General features: G+C 34.1%; 1 protein-coding gene across 2 annotated transcripts in view; it reads left to right on the forward strand.

Annotated features, from left to right (window-relative positions):
• The window catches only part of LOC105053747 (26S proteasome non-ATPase regulatory subunit 2 homolog A), a 27,696-nt gene extending 19,585 nt beyond the window's left edge, over positions 1–8,111 (forward strand). The window contains exons 10-25 of one of the 2 annotated variants that reach the window (XM_073245484.1): positions 2,157–2,271; positions 2,383–2,457; positions 2,747–2,905; positions 3,636–3,743; positions 3,851–3,955; positions 4,040–4,180; positions 4,280–4,384; positions 4,468–4,689; positions 5,749–5,862; positions 5,964–6,179; positions 6,803–6,862; positions 6,948–7,061; positions 7,140–7,225; positions 7,312–7,420; positions 7,511–7,689; positions 7,797–8,111. In XM_073245484.1, the coding sequence (XP_073101585.1) occupies positions 2,157–2,271; positions 2,383–2,457; positions 2,747–2,905; positions 3,636–3,743; positions 3,851–3,955; positions 4,040–4,180; positions 4,280–4,384; positions 4,468–4,689; positions 5,749–5,862; positions 5,964–6,179; positions 6,803–6,862; positions 6,948–7,061; positions 7,140–7,225; positions 7,312–7,420; positions 7,511–7,689; positions 7,797–7,872 (1,984 nt within the window). In that variant the 3' untranslated portion in view covers positions 7,873–8,111. Of the gene's footprint in view, positions 1–2,156; positions 2,272–2,382; positions 2,458–2,746; positions 2,906–3,635; positions 3,744–3,850; positions 3,956–4,039; positions 4,181–4,279; positions 4,385–4,467; positions 4,690–5,748; positions 5,863–5,963; positions 6,180–6,786; positions 6,863–6,947; positions 7,062–7,139; positions 7,226–7,311; positions 7,421–7,510; positions 7,690–7,796 lie in introns of those variants that run through there. The other variant, XR_012135271.1, reaches the window with a different exon arrangement.
• Positions 8,112–21,720: the final 13,609 nt, after the last annotated feature.

Below are 21,720 nucleotides of genomic sequence, written 5' to 3' on the forward strand. Positions count from 1 at the left end.
TGTTATATGCTTCAAATAATATTTTTGAATTAGCTAAAATATTGTAATAATTTTACATATTTTTTTTATTTGATTACATATTTTTTATTATTTAAATAATTAAAAAATTATTTTTAAATTTTAAAAATTTCAAAAAAAATATGAGGTTAGATTCAAATAGCTTGAATCATTCTAAACACGATTTTGATTTTATAATTTTTATAATTTATTTTTTTAATAATTTTTTATAAATAAATAAATATATATATATATATATATATATATATAAATATAATTAATGAAAATCAACGATTTTAGTGTCATTGTGTAGATCTTTTAAAGATTTATTACATATGATGAAATCATACCAAAATCATAAAATTTTGGTATGATTTTTCTTTATTTTCTTACTTTTTCATTCTTATTCTTTTTTTTAGCCACCAAAACATAAAAAATAAAATATTTACTAAAAGAATAACACATTATCTTACTCCCAATCGAAAATTGTTGTCTCTTCAAAGAAGTGCTGGAATTTGACGGAATTTTTTTTTCTTTTTTCTAATTTTTTGGGGAGCTTTCGATCTTTCGTGTTGTTGAAAGTCTGAGAACGCATCTTTTGGGAGTTCTGAGAGATCCTTTTGACTTTTACTGAGAAAAGAACGTCCGGCTGTCAATTAGGTCCCACCACAACACCCACACCCCCCCACCCTCCATGTGCTGTCGGTATGGTTTGGTTCAACACCGAACTGTGCCGAACCAAGCCGTACCATCCGATTTTGGATGGTATGGCTCCGAACTGCTCGATTTGGTGCGGTTTGGATGGATTTTTTAAAAAATAGGCTCGAACCAGATCGGCTGGCCGTCGGTCCGGTTCGATACGCCCTGTATCGGACGGTTCGGCCTGGTACGGCATTCCATGATTTTATTTCTTTGTCATCTCACATTCTTTAAGAATGATTTAAATGTGGTTTCATGTGCGAGATGTCAATTTACAAGTGACATCACATAGCAGTCACCTATGATATCACTCCAAGGATATGCGGCAGAAGCGATCAAAGGATAGTTACTCTCTTTCATTGAAGTTACCACCCTGATATGTACTCACATGATAGCAGGCCTATCTGAAGATTAACTTCTTAAATTTAGCTAGGGATCCAGATTGAGACTATTGAATCCACTTGCCAAGCATCTTGGTATGGATGTTGTCACTCCAAGGCATGTTAATGCATAGCATGTTTTGAATATTACAACCTAATCTTGGAACTGATTGCAAGGTAATAGGCGCTCATGAGATATGACTTCCAATATGGATCAGTATGTCTGGGAAATGCATTAAATTGTGGCCAAGCCAGTGTCAGCGCAGAACATGTGTTATATTGGTTTTGAAATTTTTTGCAGTTGTAGAGGTGACACTAGTATCTGTGGATATGCCGATGAACATGCGCTTTCAGCTATATGGATGGTGGCATCAAGATTTATTGGTTACATACCATAACCATAACCATAACCATAACCATCAAGATTTAATAGTATTTCTATTGCAAGTTTCTCCATATCTTTCCTCAACCTCTGATTTAACTTAAGTCTTCCCTTTTTTTCTAGTCACAACCTTCAACAGAAACAAAGTACCTGCTGCCTCAAATCTATTTAACAGTTACATGCTTTTGGAAAAGTTTTATTAAAAAATCACCACAGAATCAGGTTTTTAGCATTTGCATTAGTGCTTGAGGGCATATTGTTCAACTACTGTTTGGTGTTTGGATTTGGCATGAGATATTGCCCATTCTATAAATGGGACTGTTTGAATTTGCATTTCCTTGGCTGCTAATATCTGCACAGATGTTCAAGATATTACTCGCCTGATGAAGAAGAGAAATAGGTTCAGATCCAAGTTTTGCATGGACTGGTCATTTATCTTATAAGCTTCTTTAGCTGCGTTGAAACCTCTCTCTCTCTCTCTCTCTCTCTCTCTCTCACGCACACACACACACATTTTCTCAATGATTTTTTACACTCTACATTTCCATGAGCTGTGGTGCTAATAACCAATCCAATCAAGTGCTTCTTAGTCAGTTATGCTTCTTAGATGCATCAAACTACAGTGACAACACTTGTCATTAAGTTTAACATGCTGTGCAAAATGTTGGAACAAATTTCTAATTCAATATGTTTTGCAGCTACCTCCCGAGTCCTGATGATGTATTGGCACTGGATATAGCATATACAATTTATATGAAGTTTGAAGACTACGCAAGTGCCTTACGTATTGCACTTTTTATTGATAACATTCAGGTCCACTTGTGAGCCTTCTAGTTTTCCAAAAAAAGAAAAAATACCTTCGCTGGCTGAACCAAGGTTTAGCTATCATGAACATGCTCTAATGAGACTTCATTGCCATGACAGTATGTGAAACAAGTCTACACATCGACAGAGGATCTGTTGTTGAAGAAGCAATTTTCTTATATTATTGCACACCACGTGAGCTATTCTTATCTTATTAAACATTTATTATTGGAAGCCTTGGTCAATTCAATTCCTTATGGTTGGGCACATGCATTATAACTAACATATACAGGGTTTTTGATGTTTACATAGTTTACATGTCCACTGTTTGCTCAAGTAAGAATCTGCATCATTATTTTATTGTGTTTGGTTTGAGCTATGTATATTGGTAAATTTGATGCTCCGCTATATATGTACTTTCTCATTATATTTCCATGTGATGTTTGATGATCTTGTTTTACTGATTATCTGTTCTGTAATTCAGGGATTAGCATTGGAGCTTGATGATAATATAGCTGCAGATGATGATGATAGGGAGGTCTTGCAGGATATAGTCAACAATGCTAAACTAAGCGAAGGATACCTTACTCTTGCTCGTGATGTTGAGGTCATGGAACCCAAATCTCCTGAAGACATCTATAAGGTGCTGACATTTAAAATACCCATTTATAATAGCCTGAGTATATCACACCTTTATTTTTTCTTCGTATTAACAAATAGAAAAATGGGTATGCCTTTCATATATTTTGTATTTGTTGAATCGAAAACACAAATATGGTCCAAAGCTTCTAACAAAAATGACAATTTGCTGCTTGCTCTTTGAGATTTGCTTGTAATGTAAATTTGTAAATTCCCCTTCCAGAGATTTTACATAGATTACTAATTAAGTCAGCAGCGGATAGCAATTCATGTTTAGGTTATGAATTTGGCCAACAAGTTATTATTGATTAACATTTGAATGTTCTAATGGATCCTTTGTTTAGTGAGGTATGGAGTTCATGCTTTTGTCTTGCTCCTCTCTTCCTGTCAAAGTTTTAATGAGCATTGGTTTTAGTAGTTTGCATGGACACATACTAGCATGTAGATATGTATTCAATTAAAGTAATGAAAATTCTGATGTATCATTTTTAAGGAAAGAGTTATGCACACAAGACATGTTGTTATATATTCAATTAAACAATGAAAGCTATGATCAAGATACATCATTTTTAAGAAAATGTCTCGCGTGTATTCAATTAAGAGAATGGAAGCTAAGATGTTTAAGTTGAAAGAAAATATCAAAAAGCTTATACGGAACCAAATATGTGGTTATCCATGCGTGCATTCCTTGCCTGTGTGCTTCATTTTAGTAATGCACATGCCTATCTTATTAGGTGCACTTGATTGATGGCCGGGCAAGTGCAAGTTCCAGTCTTGATTCAGCTCGACAGAATTTGGCAGCTACGTTCGTGAATGCATTTGTGAATGCTGGATTCGGTCAGGTAGCCATGAGTATTTTTTTTCCCTAATACATATGCATGCATCTTTCTATGTATTGTCATTTTTTGGTATATAAAGTAATCTGAATCTTCCCTCTGCTTTTGTGCAGGATAAATTGATGACTGTTGCATCAGAATCTTCAAGTGGTGGATCTTCAGGTAGTTGGTTGTTTAAGAACAAGGAACATGGAAAGGCCAGTGCGGCAGCCAGCTTGGTACAGTTTTTGTCCTTGTGTGTTATCTGCTATTGAGCTCTTAATGACTGTCACAAAATTGATGCCTTTTGTTCTTACTAACAGGGGATGATTCTGTTGTGGGATGTGGACTCTGGACTTGCTCAAATTGATAAATATCTGCACAGTAATGACAACCATGTTGTTGCGGGGGCTTTGCTAGGTGTTGGGATCGTCAATTGTGGTGTAAAGAATGACTGTGACCCTGTGAGTTATCTTTTGTGTGTTCTCACAGGAGCATAGAGTTTTTCTTTTGTTTGCAGTTTATCTCTTATGGAATTTCACTGTTTATTTTATTTTTTCCAGGCATTGGCACTTCTTATGGACTTCATTAATAAAGAGGACAGTGTCATTCGAATTGGAGCAATTTTGGGCCTTGGCATTGCATATGCTGGTTCACATAAAGATGAGGTGACATTCCTAGAGTTTCTTTTGTCTGTAACCCCTGATTATTACATGTTCCTGTTTTTCGCTGACATTCTTTGGAATATCAGGTTAGAGTTCGCCTATCACTTATCATGGGAGACCCAACAATGCCTCTTGAGGTTCTTGTATTTTCTGCCATCACCCTGGGGTTGGTGTATGTTGGTTCTTGTAATGAAGAAATTGCTCAGTCTATTATCTTTGCCTTAATGGACCGTAGTGAGACTGAACTGAATGAACCACTCACCCGCCTACTCCCTGTAGCCCTTGGCCTTCTTTACCTTGGAAAGCAGGTAGTATTTTTTTTTCGGCCTCCAGCTTCTTTTTTTTTTTTTTTTGTATTTCTTGTATTTGATATTTTTTTCTCTAGCATCACTTCTGAAGTTTCATCTATGAAATTGCTACTTCCTTTCGAAAGCTACATTTTTGTTACTAAAAGCATCTTGTCAGTTGAACTTAGTCCAGGATTTCCTATTGGTGGAAAACTGTATATTATTGGAGTTATTTCTATTTAAGGGCTTGTTTGGATGTCCACGCCGAAATCCCATGGGATTCATGGGTTTGGACTAGTGCAACTAGAAAAAAAGAAGTGTGGGCTAGACTTATATTCTCAATACCCAAGGGCCTTTGGAGTGGGCTGACCCGAATTCAATAGGGAGAAAAAATTGATCAGCCCGAATCCATTTTTTCTCCCTATTGGATTCGGGCTAGCCCATATAAAAGAGAGTCTTGGAAGGTTGTAGACATAGGCTTAGCCAGCCTCTGATTCATTATTTTTTGAGGTTATGCTAGCTCAACCCACGAATCCTGTGGAATTTTAGGTCCAAATATCCAAACAGACCCTAAGTAGGAAAAAGGGACCTTGGCTTTGGTTGCTTTGTGTGGATGCTCCCGTCCCAGGTTTGATTGTATGACTAATTTGCTATCTCACCAAGAAGACTAATAGGATGGCCTTGTAGGTTGCATGGCTAGACCAAGAGTTGCCCTGTTCTCAATCAGGGTTCCAATTCAGAGTTTCATATGTGAGCGAGCTTGAGAGCCAGGTGTAGAATGTTCCTTCTTTTATTTTATTTTATTTTATTTGCTTTTTATGTGTATGTTGTATATGGTGGGGTGTGGCATGGTTATTTCTTGATCTGCCAAGTTTTTTGGTAAACTTTGGAGAAGGCATGTCGGTTTTTTATTTTTTTCACAAATTTTTGTTCAGTTGCAGTTATGAAACTATCTTGACTGCAGATATTACCTTTATGTCATGGACATTTCTATGTTATTGATTGAAGCATGCATTTCACGTGGTTGGTTAGCAGCATGGTTTATCATGTTCTTATCTAGTTTAACTCTTTTGTCTGCAGGATAATGTTGAAGCTACTGCGGAGGTCTCCAAGACATTTAATGAAAAAATTAGAAAATATTGTGATGTCACACTCTTGTCTTTGGCCTATGCTGGAACAGGGAATGTGCTTAAGGTCTTTTGTCATATCTGTCTTAACTCTTAACTATGGTGCAGCATCACTTTCATGAGAGTTCAGCTAGCTGATTAGTATCATCAATTTCTCTTGTCATGCAGGTCCAGAAACTTTTGGGGTACTGTGCTCAACATCTAGATAAGGGCGAGACTCATCAGGGACCTGCTGTCCTTGGAATTGCTCTTATTGCAATGGCTGAAGAATTGGGTCTTGATATGGCTATCCGGTCTCTGGAACACCTTTTACAATATGGAGAGCAGAACATTAGACGAGCTGTACCTCTGGCTCTTGGTATACTATGCATATCCAATCCAAAGGTAGGTCAATCTTATGGATGTTGGCTTTCCAGATTTGCCACATTACGTTGCTATTGAAGTTTCACACTTGGAAAAAGAGTAAAGGTGGGCAAACCACATCCTGATAATTCCATGTTTAGCAAGATGGTCATGCTTCGCATGACAGTTTGGTTTGTAACGATTGTTGAGTTTGACTTGATTCATGTATAGTTCTCAGTAGAGCAGTTGCAACTGACTTGTGTTTCTGCACAGCAGACTAAATGCTGTTGTGGCCAAATTTTTGTTTGGATACCCTGACCCTATATGTGATGTTGCCACATGGTCAGGAGTTGTTGAGTAGAGCAAGAAAATGAATAAAGAAGTGGGAGGAGGCTGTTGCTTCCCCACTCCTAAATTTTTGGTTTTAGGCATCCATTTTAAAATTTGATTTTTGGTACACCGAAAATCCTTGAGATGTGTTGTCTACAGACTCCTGCAACATGAAACTTTGTCTCGTGGCCTGGTCTTTTCAAACCTTTCAACTTGAATCTGAGATACCATAATGGCTGGGTGACCAAACTCTGAAAATCAGCCATCCTATCTTTAAGTCTAGAATTTTTATATTGATTATTTTTTTTGCGGCTTACAGAGTCCTGTTTGATCAGGTCAATGTCATGGACACACTAAGCAGACTCAGTCATGATACAGATGGCGATGTGTCTATGGTTTGTGCCCCTATACACTGAATTTTTTTTTTTTCATTTTATTTCATCAGGTCATTACTCTTTTAATCTGACATTTGTTGTGCAGGCAGCAATTATTTCCCTTGGCTTGATAGGTGCAGGCACCAATAATGCTCGAATAGCTGGCATGCTTCGCAACCTTTCAAGTTATTACTACAAAGAAGCTGGCCACCTCTTCTGTGTAAGCATAAATGTCCTTTCCCTTTGTATTGTAGCAATTCATAATTCTCAAGTCACCATTTTTCAAGTATATATGTAGGTGAGGATTGCTCAAGGTCTTGTACACCTGGGGAAGGGTTTACTAACTCTTTCACCTTACCATTCCGATCGGTTTCTATTGTCTCCGTAAGCATTTTCCTTGGAATCATCTCATCCCTTGATATGATAAACAAACATAAACCCCATAAATCACAATTATTCTCTCTTTACAGGACAGCTCTTGCTGGACTTGTTACTGTATTGCACGCTTGTTTGGACGTGAAGTATGTTATCCTTGGGAAGTATCATTACATGCTTTATGTCTTTGTCTTAGCCATGCAGGTGTGTGGCCTGAAACATCTAACCCATGCCTTTTCTTTGTAAGCCTGCAACAAGTGCTCAATAAATTTCAAGCTTCCTCTTTTATTGCAGCCAAGGATGCTAATGACAGTGGATGAAAATTTGAAACCTCTCTCTGTTCCTGTACGAGTGGGTCAGGCTGTTAATGTGGTTGGCCAGGCGGGACGGCCAAAGACTATTACTGGATTCCAGACGCATTCTACCCCCGTCTTACTTGCAGCAGGCGAACGAGCTGAGCTGGCCACTGAGAAGTATGATATGATGACATAATGAGTCGTTTGATTGCATATCTTTGTTTTCATTTATGTTTAATTGTTATCTTAGTGCTTGAATGTGTTAACTTTGTTTGTATATGCAGATATATTCCACTCACCCCGGTATTGGAAGGATTTGTTATCCTGAGAGAGAATCCGGACTATCATGATGATCATTAAGGACCTGCAACTGCACATCCTGCATGGAAGACCAGGTGAAGTAGGTGTATGCACTTGGTGTTAGTTGCACTGCTTTGTTTGAGAAACAGTGGCTCTGACAGCTATAAACACATGGTTCTAGTTTGGAGCCCGAATATATTGGTGAGAAAAGGAGCAGGGAAAGGGATGCTATGGTTGTAAATTTTAACAAACACAAGATAGATTTTTCCAAAGATTTTGTTTTTTATTTTCTTAAACTACATGCTACCTTGTCATTCCATTATTTTTCCTATTCAAATGTCTGTGTTTCCTCTTTGATGCAGAAAAATCCGTAGCGATTCTGTATAAAAAATTGTGAGAAATGGCTGAGCACTAGTTGTTCGGTTTCGCTTGCTCACACTTTGCCGCAAGCAATTTTACAACCTTCATTTTCATCTAGGGCAGCCGATGGGTCTGGTCGAATTGGGCCATATGCATAATTCTGGGCCAACAGTTTCATATTCGGGTCTTTGTTTAGGATCCAAAGCTCAGGTTGGATCAGGTCCATAGTAGATATTTTAAACCGAGCGGGTCTTTTGAGTCAGAGTATATACTTTTTAATTTCATTCAAGAAATTGATCATTTTTGACGTACAAGTTTGTGAATTATACTTTTTAAAATTATATATTGATATGTTTGAGAACGCTACAAAGAAGAGTTCATCAAAGTAATCAATGGATGTTTAAATATAAACAAGTGAAAGTAGGTGGGAGAAGATTGGGTTCTTGAGACAAGCAGAGAGAGATCACTTTAAAGGAGGAATGCTTCAATGAATTGGAAGGATATTCAAGTGAAAGAGGTCTCATGCAATTTCGGTTTTGGGTAGGTAGGTCGGGTTGGGTCTTTTCTTTTTTTGTCAACCCAAACTAGATCTGTACGGTACATGGATTGGATTAGGTCAGAAAATTTAAAATCCTGATTTGACTCAGTTTTCAAAGAGGATCTAAATTTTGATTCCACCAAGACCTATAGGTTTTTAAAGATCAGTTAGGTTGGGATCGGTTCAGGTCACAAGTTGACCTAACCCATTTGCAATTTTGCTTTCCTCCTTGATGGAGTTGACTTCCACCCCATTGAGCCACTATCACCCCCTATATATAGTTGATATATAGCCAATATCAATTATTTAAAAATATTTTTTACTATAATAGTATATTATTTTAATCCAAATATATAGTTATTGTGATACAAAAATGTTTATTAACATATAGATATTAGTACTACTTCTACATTAAATTTGTGGTGGAGCTTCCCTCAAAATAATAATCGTATGGCATTATTATTAATATTCTATTATTATAATTCTCATTGTAACAACTATTGTATATAGTTTAAATAACAAAATCATAATTAAATTAATATTATAATTAATCATTATTTTAAATTAATATAATCATTTTTTATTATATAGGAATATCAGATATTATAATATATAAAGAGATTGACTTGGCTATGCTTGTGTGGATCTCCATTCAATCTCAATTTGGTATAAATTAGATTATTGAAATCCTACGTCAATGATTCAAGTTATTAGATGTAATTTACAAACTCTAAATTATTTTAATATTAAAAAGAATGTAGTCTAAAGAGTCCTAACATATACATCAAATGGTCAAAAAATTGGATAGTTTAAGTAACATCAAATAATACATATTCTTTTTGACCACTTGATGCATAACCAAGAGTCTTCACATCTCATGATTTTTGATATGTAAGTGATTTTGAGGTAATTGATCATATTCAATACTCAAATCATCGATTTAAGATTCCTATCATCTAATTTAGATGATTGGATCTATGTGAAGATCTTTTTTGATCACTTGATGTCTATGTTATAGGTCTCTAAATCACATAATTTTTAATAAGTAATTTTTTAGAGACAGTAGATTATATCCAATATCTCAGATCATCGATATAAGACCCTCATCATCCGATCTAGATTTGATCAGGTCTAAGTGGAGATCTACTCAAGTGTAACCAAGTCAATATATATAATTTCAGTATTATTATTATTTAGACAATATTACAATAATTATCATTTTATATAATATTTAATAGTTCATATATTAATTATAATAATATATAGTTACTATAAGTATCAAGTTATTTTTTATAATAATGTATTATATCTTGATATGTTACATGATATACCAAAAAGTCAATAGTTAGTCGTTGGTCAAAAATAATAAAAATAAATAATTCACTATTTTCATTCATAATCTTATTAGGTCATTTGAGGGTTGTGACATCTCTTTCAATAGCAGACAACGAACTAGCTCCAAATTTATTTCAACAAACTAATAAAAATGATTGTTTGTACTGCAAAAAAGCAAAAATAGTAATCCTATTTGTAGTTGCCAGTATGGTTGCAGGGAAATGGAATTGCAAGCAAACAACCTTCTATTAAATGCAATATAAAGAAAAGGATGATTTGCGCTCTTCCTTGACCTTATTTCCTTTTTCATTCCCAAGCTCCAAATTTTTAGGATCACTTTTATGGATTTGCTTTTATTGTAACCTCTTAAAGTGTTCAATGCTTGCTGTAACCTTATAAAGTGGCAATATAAGGTTGCTTTAGTAAGGCCACCAAATACAAGTGATCAAGTAAACTATTTCTATTAAATCGATTGCAAATAGGAGTGGCAATTTATGATTCAATACATCAACTTAATTTGCTAACAGTTTGCTTTAAGCAAGTTTGGGTTGGACATAAATGGTTTTGAGTCCTAAATGGGTTAATCGTCTTGGATCTATTTATTAAACAAATCAGGTTTAGATTTAGACCTTTGATCTATTTAATCTATTTTGACATATTAATTAATTGAATAGCTCATAACTTGACCCTTTTAACCTATTTAAGATCTATTTAATCCATTCAAATCAAGTTAACATATTTTTATTCCTTTTAGCCAAATCTACTTAACTTTTTTAACATATTGAAACTCATGTAGTCTATTAAAAACTCACATAACCTTTTTAACCCATTTAAACTGATTCAACATTTTTGTTAAATGAGTTATGTAGGTCAGGTCAAGTTTCCTATACAATAAGCAGCTTGAAATTAGATTTGAATTTTTGATCTATTTAATAAATAGTTCAAATTAAGTTGATAAATTTTTTATCCAAACCACATCCGACACAACTTGATCCAACCTGACCTAACTAGGTTGCCACTCATAATTGAAAACTTGATGTAGAAAGGATAAAATTTATTGGAGAGGCTAGAAGAACATCTTGATATACAAGTCAAAACCCAATTCAACTTAAAATCTAAACCTATTATGTTGGGGCCCAATCATCTATATCAATTTATTTATCTCCCAATAATTATTTCATGTGATATTAAATCCTATACATGATGCACAACATTCTTCCCTTTCACATGTGAGCTAATTTCAACTCTCCTTGAGTCCAATCCATAATTCTCTAGTGAAGTTCTATAACCAATTACTCTTTTGAGTATACCATGTAACGAACATTCTTTGTGCACCACGGGCGGTGTAAAAATCTAACATGGAGCGTACTACTTTATTTAATTGTCCACATAGCCGCTGCTTTCCAACATGCATTTAATGCCTACAGTTTATTTTTTCGTTTGAAAATTTTGAATGATGAAAATACCCTTACTCTTTAAAAAAATTATATATCTAATATCTATATTAGGACATCCTATGTGTAGGAAGTCATAATTTTGATGCAGGATTCATAATATACCATAAGATGTCATAATTTTTTTCAAAGAGTAGGAGCATTTTCGTCATTCAAAATTTTTAAATGAAAAAATAAAACTGCAGGTATTAAATACATATTAAAAAATGGTTAGACAAAAATATTTCTTCTATATTATGACATCTTGGGCTATATTATGACATCCTAGTCATATTATGACATCCTGCATACAGAAAGTCATAATTTGATACAAAATATCATAATATGCCACAGGATGTATAATTTTTTTTAAAGAATCGAGATATTTTTGTTATATAAAATTTTTAAATAAAAAATAGAATACAACGTTAAATGCGCATTAGAAAATGGTGGCTACGTGAACTAATCACATAAAACGGTGCATTCTACGTCGGATTTTCTACACCACCTGTGGTGCACAAAAATTTCTCTACCATGTAATACTGTATTACAAGAACTTATTCTTTAAGAGTCACACTATACTTTTCATAGTTTGCTACCACTTCAGACCAAGAGTCATCCACTCTTACGTATAAGAGTCTACTATTTTTTTCCCTAAAAATAATTTGTTCATACCAATCTAGAGTGAGTACAACCACAAAGGTCAAAAAATAAGATATCTTATAACATTCGCAGGATCAATTTAATATCAATCCACAAGGCTTCATTTGAGTGCTCTACAACAAAGAATGCAATCTAGTCTGTTGTCTCATTAGCTTCATGATATATATGTTTGGTAATGAAAGTAATCTCATCCTTAGCCAACTTATAGATATCCCACAAGTAAGGATGGATTGCCTCCTTGGATAGGCTCTGAATCCAACCAATTATTGTAGCCGAGTCCCCATCAAGGAGGATGGATTGTGTTCCTAGCTCATAACTAGCACATGTGTTATCCTCCCAAGCTACTTGCTGCTCCGCTCCCTAGACTGAGGTATCAAATAAAGAACTTCCATCGACTGTAATGAATCTAGCGTTAGGGCCTCTGATCACAAATGCTGCTCCATCCTGACTCCCACCATCTAGGACACTACCATCAAAATTTACCTTAAGAAAGTTTAGAGGTGAAGGCTCCTAGGAGATGTAATTCATCCTATGTGCTGCAAGAGCTGACAAGGGGCCTTAAGTGTCCTGAGCTATCATAAGCTCTCCAATGGTATGCACACCAATAAGGATAGTTTGATGCCTCACTCTCTCCAAAGTCAACCTAAGAGATGGACTATATTCTCAAAAATCTGTGTTCTTAGTCAACCAAATCTAATATACAATATACACCTTTAGGATAGCAGTTGGTCATGATATTCATCTACCTGCACCATCTCTAAACAAAACAAAAAAGATCTCGATTGGAGAATTTGATCACCACAGATTCTAGACATCCCAGTGAGCATCCAAACCTGCCTGGCTCGACTGAACTAAAACAACGTATGGTCAATAAACTCCTCCAACGGACACTATGGGCAAGTCAGAGAGATGATCATCTCCCACCAACTCAAGGCCCCTTAGTGGGAGCCACTCCCAGGCTATCTTCCAGAGGAATAGGATGACCTTCGAATGCATGTCAAGTCTCCAGATCTATATTAAGTCCCTCATCAGAGTCAGCTCACCTCTGAAGAGTGTATAAAGTTCTTGCACTATCACTCTTCAACTATAGGACTTCTACAATCTCACATCAGGAATGTCATGCCCGGAGATCATAAGTGTCTGAACCCTCATCGTCAGATGCTCTCCAAATAATTACACCACTAGGGTAGAATTCCACATTCTCTCCTCTAATAGCAGTAAATCAGCAACATGCTCCACTACTGCTCCACATCCATAAAGGTCGGCCACTGACAAAATGGAAGGTAAGACAGCCATCTATCAGCCATGACATCCACACTCCGACTATCACCTATCAATTACCTCATGTTTACCAATGCAATAGAGCCATGAGAGCAGATCTCTCTCCAAATATACGAGCTACATCAGCTAGCCCAAGTATCCATCTCAATGGGCCATGGGCCATACTTCTCCTTCATCACTATGCTTCATAGGCTCTTCAGCTTTAGAAGGTACCTCACAATATACTTAGCAATTGAGGCTCTCTTTTTACCACCGGGGACTAAATACCAAGACTACCCTCTTGCAACGGCCGACATACTAACTTCTAAGCAGCCAGGTGGATCCCATGTTGCTCACCCTGAGTACTCCATAGGAAACTTTGAGATAGCTTCTCTATCTCCTTGAGAGAAGTCTTTGGTAGAATATTATTAGTCAAAAGATAGATCTACATGGAGCTTAGGATAGACTATATCAGAGTCAACCTTCCTATCATAGATAAGGATTTGGCCTGCCAATCCTCAAGGCACTCTTGGATTACATCATTGCATTAGCATACTCCCCTTCAAAGCCTTTGACCCATGATCGACACCCCCAGATACTATCACACCTCCCCATGCTACTCCACAATCCCAAGGTGCTCTTTGATGGCTTACTTAACCTATGGTTTAATCTTTGGGCTAAAAAGATAATAAACTTAAGCAGATCAACCTTCTAACCCGATGCTGCACAATCATCCTCCAGGACCCCCTTAAGAATTATGGCATTCCTTCCCTTAAGTTTGGTCTACAGAAGACAAGCATCTGTAAATAATAAGTAAAAATTTGATCGAGCTTCCACATCAGACAATAAGCATGCAAGGCCTGATTCATATAAGCAGTACACAAAGCATGAGATAGGCTATCTATATAAATAATGAAAGATAGGAGAATAGGGGACAACATTGGCTAAGGCCTATTAAGGAGTGAAAAAAGATAGATGGCATGCCGTTGATCAAAATAGAGAAGGGGCCTAGATGCTGCTCAATATCTACCTAATCCCCACCTCATGAAATCCAAAGCTCTCTAAAGTGCCACAAAGGAATCGTCCATAGAATATATCATAGGCTCTTTTCATGTCAAGCTTGATAGCCATCAAACTCTAACGACAAGAGGCTCTCCAAGATAGTATATAAACTTTTGGATAATCAAGACAACATTAGTGATACTCTGCCCATCAACAAAAGCACCCTACTCGACACTAATTAATATAGAGAGCATAAGGTTCATTCTTTATACCATAACTCTTACAATCACCTCATATAGAGTGGAGCATAAACTGATATGTCTATTATGACAGATGATAAGTGGTATATTTTTATATTTATTGAAGATATTTTTGATAATTTATGATGCTAACATCTTCTTAAAAATCTAATTTCATGAATTTATTAAATTTTTTAAAAAATAAATAATTTTTTTTAAAAAATAAAATTAGATATATTTATGAAAAATAAGATGTTAATTTAATTGAGTAATTTAAGCACCAAAATAAAGAAAAATTTTTGAAAAATTTAAAGCATATTTTTTTTTTCAATTTTTCAGACAAAAATCGAAGCAAAAATGGAGCCAAAATATCCTAAAAAATCTTAAAAATAGCCTCCGATGCATGATGAACCGGTCAGTCGTCCACAGAGCCAGGACACGATCCACAGAAAACTTCATGCGGTCCACAGGCATAGTTCACAATGAGAGAAAGATCCTGGGCGCGATCCAACGGCTGAGATTCAATCCAACTTAGATCCAATGGTTGCAGTTCATTGTCGGTTTATAAGAAGACTCTTTTGCTCGATCCGACAGTCCAGAAGTGATCCATCACACGATCCAATAGCTGAAGATGCTCCCGACTTTGAATAGAAGATCTGAAGCACTGATCGACGGCCCAAATCTCATCTGAAGCACGATCGAATGACTGTGGTTGAATCCAACCCTGATAAGGAGTAAAAGGTTGATTTTTAGGCTGATCTGAGTGGTCCAATCCAGATCTGATGGCCAGAAATATTTTAGGAGATCAATATATTTTCTAAGGATTTTATTACTCCTTTTGTGATCAAAAAAATATGAAAAAATTATCTATAAATAGAAAATCTGGGAATAAGCTTTAAGAGGAGAAAAAATTAGAGAAAAAATAAGAAAAAAATAGAGAAAAAATTCAAAGAGCTTTAGAGATCAATTATTGAGAGATTATGGAGCTAGAGAGCTTAATGCGAGGCTAAATCTCTTAAATCCAGGAATATGATGAAGCTTGTAAACAGGTTTTTATTTTCTTCTATTTGTATTTAATTTTTATATAATAAAATTATGCTTTATTTTATATCTTTTTATTTTTTTTGAGGTATTGATCCAGCCTACACGGCCTATACCCTCTATTGACGTGCCGTGATCTCTGGATATGGTACGTGCTTTAAAGAGATAGATCGTGGTATGCTAGATTAAATCTTAGATCTTGTAATTAAATTTAGATAGTTTATACTCCAACAGGATGAGCTATGATCTACTGATAAAGTTTGTATCCCTTAGAGATAAACTATACTAATACCATAATTACAAGAATAAAATATTATAATATAAAAAAAAATCTCTTTGCAGATGGATTTAGAATTCCTGGGTTATTTTTTTGAATTATTTTTTTCATAATTTAATTTATACTTTTGATTTTTTTTACTATTCTATTTTTGTTAATTCTTCTACAATCAATTTTCTTTTTATTTCTTCTTAAAAAAAAAAATAATCATCCTAGATCTCCATGGAAACGATCTCTACTCATCCTATCTATATAGTTTGAATTGATTTTTATTCTTGACCACCTACGACAGCGATCAAATTTTGACGTCATTGCCGAGGATCTAGGCATGATTATTTAAAATTTTTTTTTCTTAATTTTTTCTAACTTACCTAGTTTCTTAGTCAAATTTACTTTCTTTCAAAAAATAATTTTTTTCTTAGTTTCTTTCTAACTTATCTAGTTCCTTAGTCAAACTTACTTTCTTTCAAAAATTTTTCTTCATTTTGGTGCTTAAATTACTCAATTAAATTAACATCTTATTTTTCATAAATATATCTAATTTATATTTTTTTCTAAAATTATTTATTTTTTAAAAAATTAATAAATTTATGAAATTAGATTTTTAAGAAGATGTTAGCACCATAAATTATCAAAAATATTTTTAATAAATAAAAAAATATACCACTTATCACAGCCCCCAACTTAAACTTTGCTCATCCTCGAGTAAAGAAAGAATTTAAATTTAAGTATCATTTAACTTAAAGTCTCAAATTTCATCAAATAATTTAAAAAAAATATTGATATACAGTAGAGCGTGAGTGAGGTATGTCATTGGAGTATTAATACTAATTAATTTGAGAGTTAAGTTAAGAACACTAAATTTTTTTTGAATTTTTTTAAATTATTTTTACTTTATCATTACCTCATATGGAAAATATATTGTCACTTCCATCCTTAATTATTATTATTATTATTATTATTTTTTTAACATTATATTTTTATTGAGTGCCTTAATCCCTTAAGCTTTCTGTTTGATCCATGTAGTGAGTTTTCAGCCAATGACTCCCAAACCAGATGACTTTAGGACATTAGGTATAGAATATCCCTCGGACCTACTTTCTCAAATCAAACAGGCTATGAGTTAAAATTAACTTTACAACAAAGCTTCTTTGCCATTCACATCTTTTGACGTGAAACTCAATACTTGCTTAGGCAAAGAGACCCAGTTACTCAGCATGAAGTACTTGAATTTTTTTTTTAATATATGAATAAACATATAGTTACTTTACACAACCCATAAGAAGTTAACTCTTCTTTGATGCTGGTAGAAAAATTTAAAAATACTCAAAAAAAACTATTTAAGTTCTAAGCTTAACTCTTATTGAGTTTTCTTAATACTTGATCCCTCGATATCTCACAAACTTTCTAGTCTGTACATCAATTTTCTTTTAAAATATGCTTGATTTAACTCAATTCTTAAATATAATCTAGTGCTTAAATGCTAAATACTAACTTACTTGAGAATTTTAAATTTTTTTTTAAATATTCTTCTCCTCCCAACTTAATCGACATTATCCTCAATGGAGTAAAAAACATGAAGATGCATAAAAAGAGAAAAAAAAAGAGAGATGTCACTAGATCTAGAAGCTTTTTTCAAAATTGGTGCTTCCCTTATCTTAGCCAATATTGCCTTCAAATCCATACAAAGCAAGCCTTGATTAACCTAAACATAATGCAAAAGAAAGCAAAAGCAAAAATTGAAAACTGAGTTGCCTCTCAGAAAGTGCTAAATTTTAAGTCTTCAGCTAAACCAGATTATTGACAGGCTCTTCCATACAGAGCGGTCCTTTATTCCTAAAAAAATAAAAATCAGTTGAAACAAAGTAAAAAAAATTTGAGTTGCCTCCCAAAAAGTGTTAAGTTTAACGTCTTTAGCCAGACGCTAAAAGAGTGTCTATCCTATTCTGCTCGAATCTTAACATGAGTCTGTAATTCTCTACATGATTCAGGCTCTTTCTCAAGGTATTTTCTACTTGGACCATTATATAACTCATTCTCCTGATAACTAACAATTCTTCCTTTATAATTAGATCTAGGTATAACTTAAGTACTAGTCAGATCTAGGTATAACTATAACTTAGATCTAGGTATACAAAATGAAGATTGCCGGACACAATCTAAAGCCTACAAGCCTATAAGGTCACTGAGGAAGAAATGGATTCCAATAGACAACTTAGAACTCTGTTGGATTTGTGTTATTCGATTAGCTCTATCCAACTGTCTAGAATTAGATCCTCTACTAATAATTTTACAATTGATTCTCAAATGATTAACATGCATCCTACATCCACTGATATTGAAATGCATACATTTATTCAAGAGAATTTGAAGATACTAGAATTGCAACTTGGACCAATAGAATTGAAGCTTAGAATTCGAAAGATATATCCAATTTAATCAAGTGCTAGCACCCATGTGCATTGGATGTGATGCACCAGATCATATTGTGGAGTATCCTTATTTGATGAACCCAACCCAAATTGAGCTCATACAGGAGAGTGCATTCAATGAAAGCTACATAAATGAACCTTATACACCAATCTATAACCCAGGGTCTGACAGTCATCCCAATTTTATATGGTCATAAGATGCAACATTAGGAGTCTATAATTTTTATCAACCCTATCTATGGCCCAACCAAACATTGAATGATCAACCAGGTTTAGATCCTGAGGAAGGAGTCAACATATTCGAAAAGAGTCTAGATATCTTAGCGCAATCAACCTCAAACATTAAAAATATCCTCAATAATTTTATGCAAACTAGTGACCAATTATTTAAACAATTAGGCCAATCAACTATAGCGGTTAGTAACCTAGAAGAGGGTAAATTATCAAGCCGACTAGAGGATGACCTTAGAGCTCAAAATGGTTTAGAACTTAAAAACCAGTTCAATCAGTTGAGAACATTCAGGTATGAAGAACTGGAGGAGATACCCGAAGTTGATAATATTGAGGTATCCACATCTAGTGACCATTACACTCAGCTAAACCCAAAATTAATTGTTGAACCCCTTATAACACTGGTTGAATCTCTGCTTAAAATGGAAGAGGCAACAATAGGAGATCCAGAAATACTTTCTCAGCACATCGAGTATATGGATCTAGATCTCTTAAAACCCTGACTAGTACTTAAGTTATACCTAGATCTAATCATAAAGGAAAATTGTTAGTTATCAGGAGAATGAGTCATATAATGGTCCCAAGTAGAAAATACCTTGAGGAAGGCTTAAATTATGTAAAGAATTACAGACTCATGTTAAGATTCTAGCAGGAATAGGATAGACACTCTTTTAGCGTCTGGCTGAAGATGTTAAACTTAGTACTTTTTGGGAGCAACCCAAATTTTTTTTACTTTGTTTTAATGATTTTTATTTTTTTTAAAATAAAAGACCGCTCTGTATGGAAGAGCCTGTCAATAATCTGATCTGACTGAAGACTTAAAATTTAGCACTTTTGGGAGGCAACCCAGTTTTCAGTTTTTGCTTTCTTTTGCATTATGTTCAGATTAATCAAGGCTTGCTTTGTTTGGATTTGAAAGCAATATTGGCTAAGATAGGAGAAGCACCAATTTTAAAAAAAGCTTCTGGATCTGGTGACATCTCTTCTTTTTTTTTTTTTTATGCACCCTTCATTTTTTTTACTCCATTGAGGATAATGTTGATTAAGTTTGGGGAGAAGAATATTTAAAAAAAAAATTCAAAAGTTCTCAAGTAAGTTAGTATTTAGCATTTAAGCACCAGATTATATTTAAGAATTGAGTTAAACCAAGCATATTTTAAAAGAAAATTGATGTACAGACTAGAGAGTTTGTGAGATATCGAGGGATCAAGTATTAAGAAAACTCAATAAGGAGTTAAGCTTAGAACTTAAATAATTTTTTTTTAGCATTTCTAAATTTTTCTACCAGCATCAAAGAAGAGTTAACTTCTTATGGGCTTGTGTAAAGTAACTATATGTTTCTTCATATATTAAAAAAAAAATTTTCAAGTACTTCATGCTGAGTAACCGGATCTCTTTGCCTAAGCAAGCATTGAGTTTCGCATCAAAAGGTATGAAGGGTAAAGAAGCTTTATTGTAAAGCTAGTTTTAACTCATAACCTGTTTGATTCGAGCAAGTAGGTCCGAGGAGTATTCTATACCTAGTGCCCTAAAGCTATCTGATTTGGGAGTCATTGGCTGAAAACTCACTACATGGGTCAAACAGAAAGCTTAAGGAGTTAAGACACTCAATAGAAATACAATGTTAAAAAAAATAATAATAATAAATAAAGGAGAAAGTGATAATATACTTATCCATATGAGGTTAATGATAAATATAAAAATAATAAGAAAAAATTCAAAAAAAATTAGTGTTCTTAACTAAACTCCTACATTGATTAGTATTAATATTCAATGACATACCTCACTCACGCTCTGCTATATATCAATGATTTTTTTTTAAAATTATTTGATAAATTTGAGATTTAAGTTAAATGATACTTAAATCTAAATTCTTTCTTTACTCGAGACGTGTAAAGTTCAAGTTAGGGGATATGATAATAGTATATTTTTGTATTTATTGAAATATTTTTGATAATTTATGGTGCTAACATCTTCTTAAAAATCTAATTTTATAAATTTATTAAATTTTTTTAAAAATAATAATTTTAGAAAAAATATTAAATTAGATATATTTATAAAAATAAGATGTTAATTTAATTGAGTAATTTAAGTACCAAAATGAAGAAAATTTTTTAAAAAATTTAATGCATATTTTTTTAATTTTTTCAGGCAAAAATCTAAGCAAAAAAAGAGCCAAAATATCTAAAAAATCTTTAAAATAGCCTCCGATGCATGGTGGACCGATCGGTCAATCCACAGAGCCAGGACACGGTCCACAAAAAACTTCATGCGGTCCACAAGCGTGGTTCATAGTGAGAGAAAGATTTTGGGCACGATCCAATGACTGAGATTCAATCTGACTTAAATCCAACGGTTGCTGTTCATTATCGGTTTATAAGAGGACTCTTTTACACGATCCGATGGTCCAGAAGTGATCCATCACGGATCCAATGACTGAGGATGCTTCTGACTTTGAATAGGAGATCTGAAGCACTGATCAACGGCTCAGATCTCATCTGAAGTGCGACCGGATGGTTGTGGTTGAATCCGACCCTGATAAGGAGTAAAAGGCTGATTTTTGGCTGATCTGAGTGGTCCAATCCAGATCGACGGTCAGAAATATTTTTAAGAGATCAATATATTTTCTAAGGATTTTAGAACTCTTTTGTGATAAAAAAATATAAAAAAATTATCTATAAATAGGAGTCTGAGAATAAGCTTGAGAAAAAAAAATCAAGAAAAAAAAATTCAAAGAGCTTTAGGGATCAAATATTGGGAGATTATGGTGCTAGAAAGCTTGATGCGAGGCTAAATCTCTTCAATCCAGGAATATGATGAAGCCTGTAAATAGATTTTTTTTTTTTGTATTTAATTTTATATAATAAAATTATCTTTTATTTTATATCTTTTTATTTTTTTTTAGGTATTGATCCAGCCTACACGGCCTATACCCTCTATTGACGTGCTGTGATCCTTGGATACGGTACGTGCTTTGAAGAGATAGATCATGGTATGCTAGATTAAATCTTAGATCTTGTAATTAAATTTAGATAGTTTATACTCCAATAGGATGAGCTGTGATCTACTGATACAGTTCGTATCCCTTAGAGATAAA

The sequence above is a fragment of the Elaeis guineensis genome, chromosome 11 (genome assembly GCF_000442705.2).
Source record: "Elaeis guineensis isolate ETL-2024a chromosome 11, EG11, whole genome shotgun sequence".
Taxonomy (NCBI): Eukaryota; Viridiplantae; Streptophyta; class Magnoliopsida; order Arecales; family Arecaceae; genus Elaeis; species Elaeis guineensis.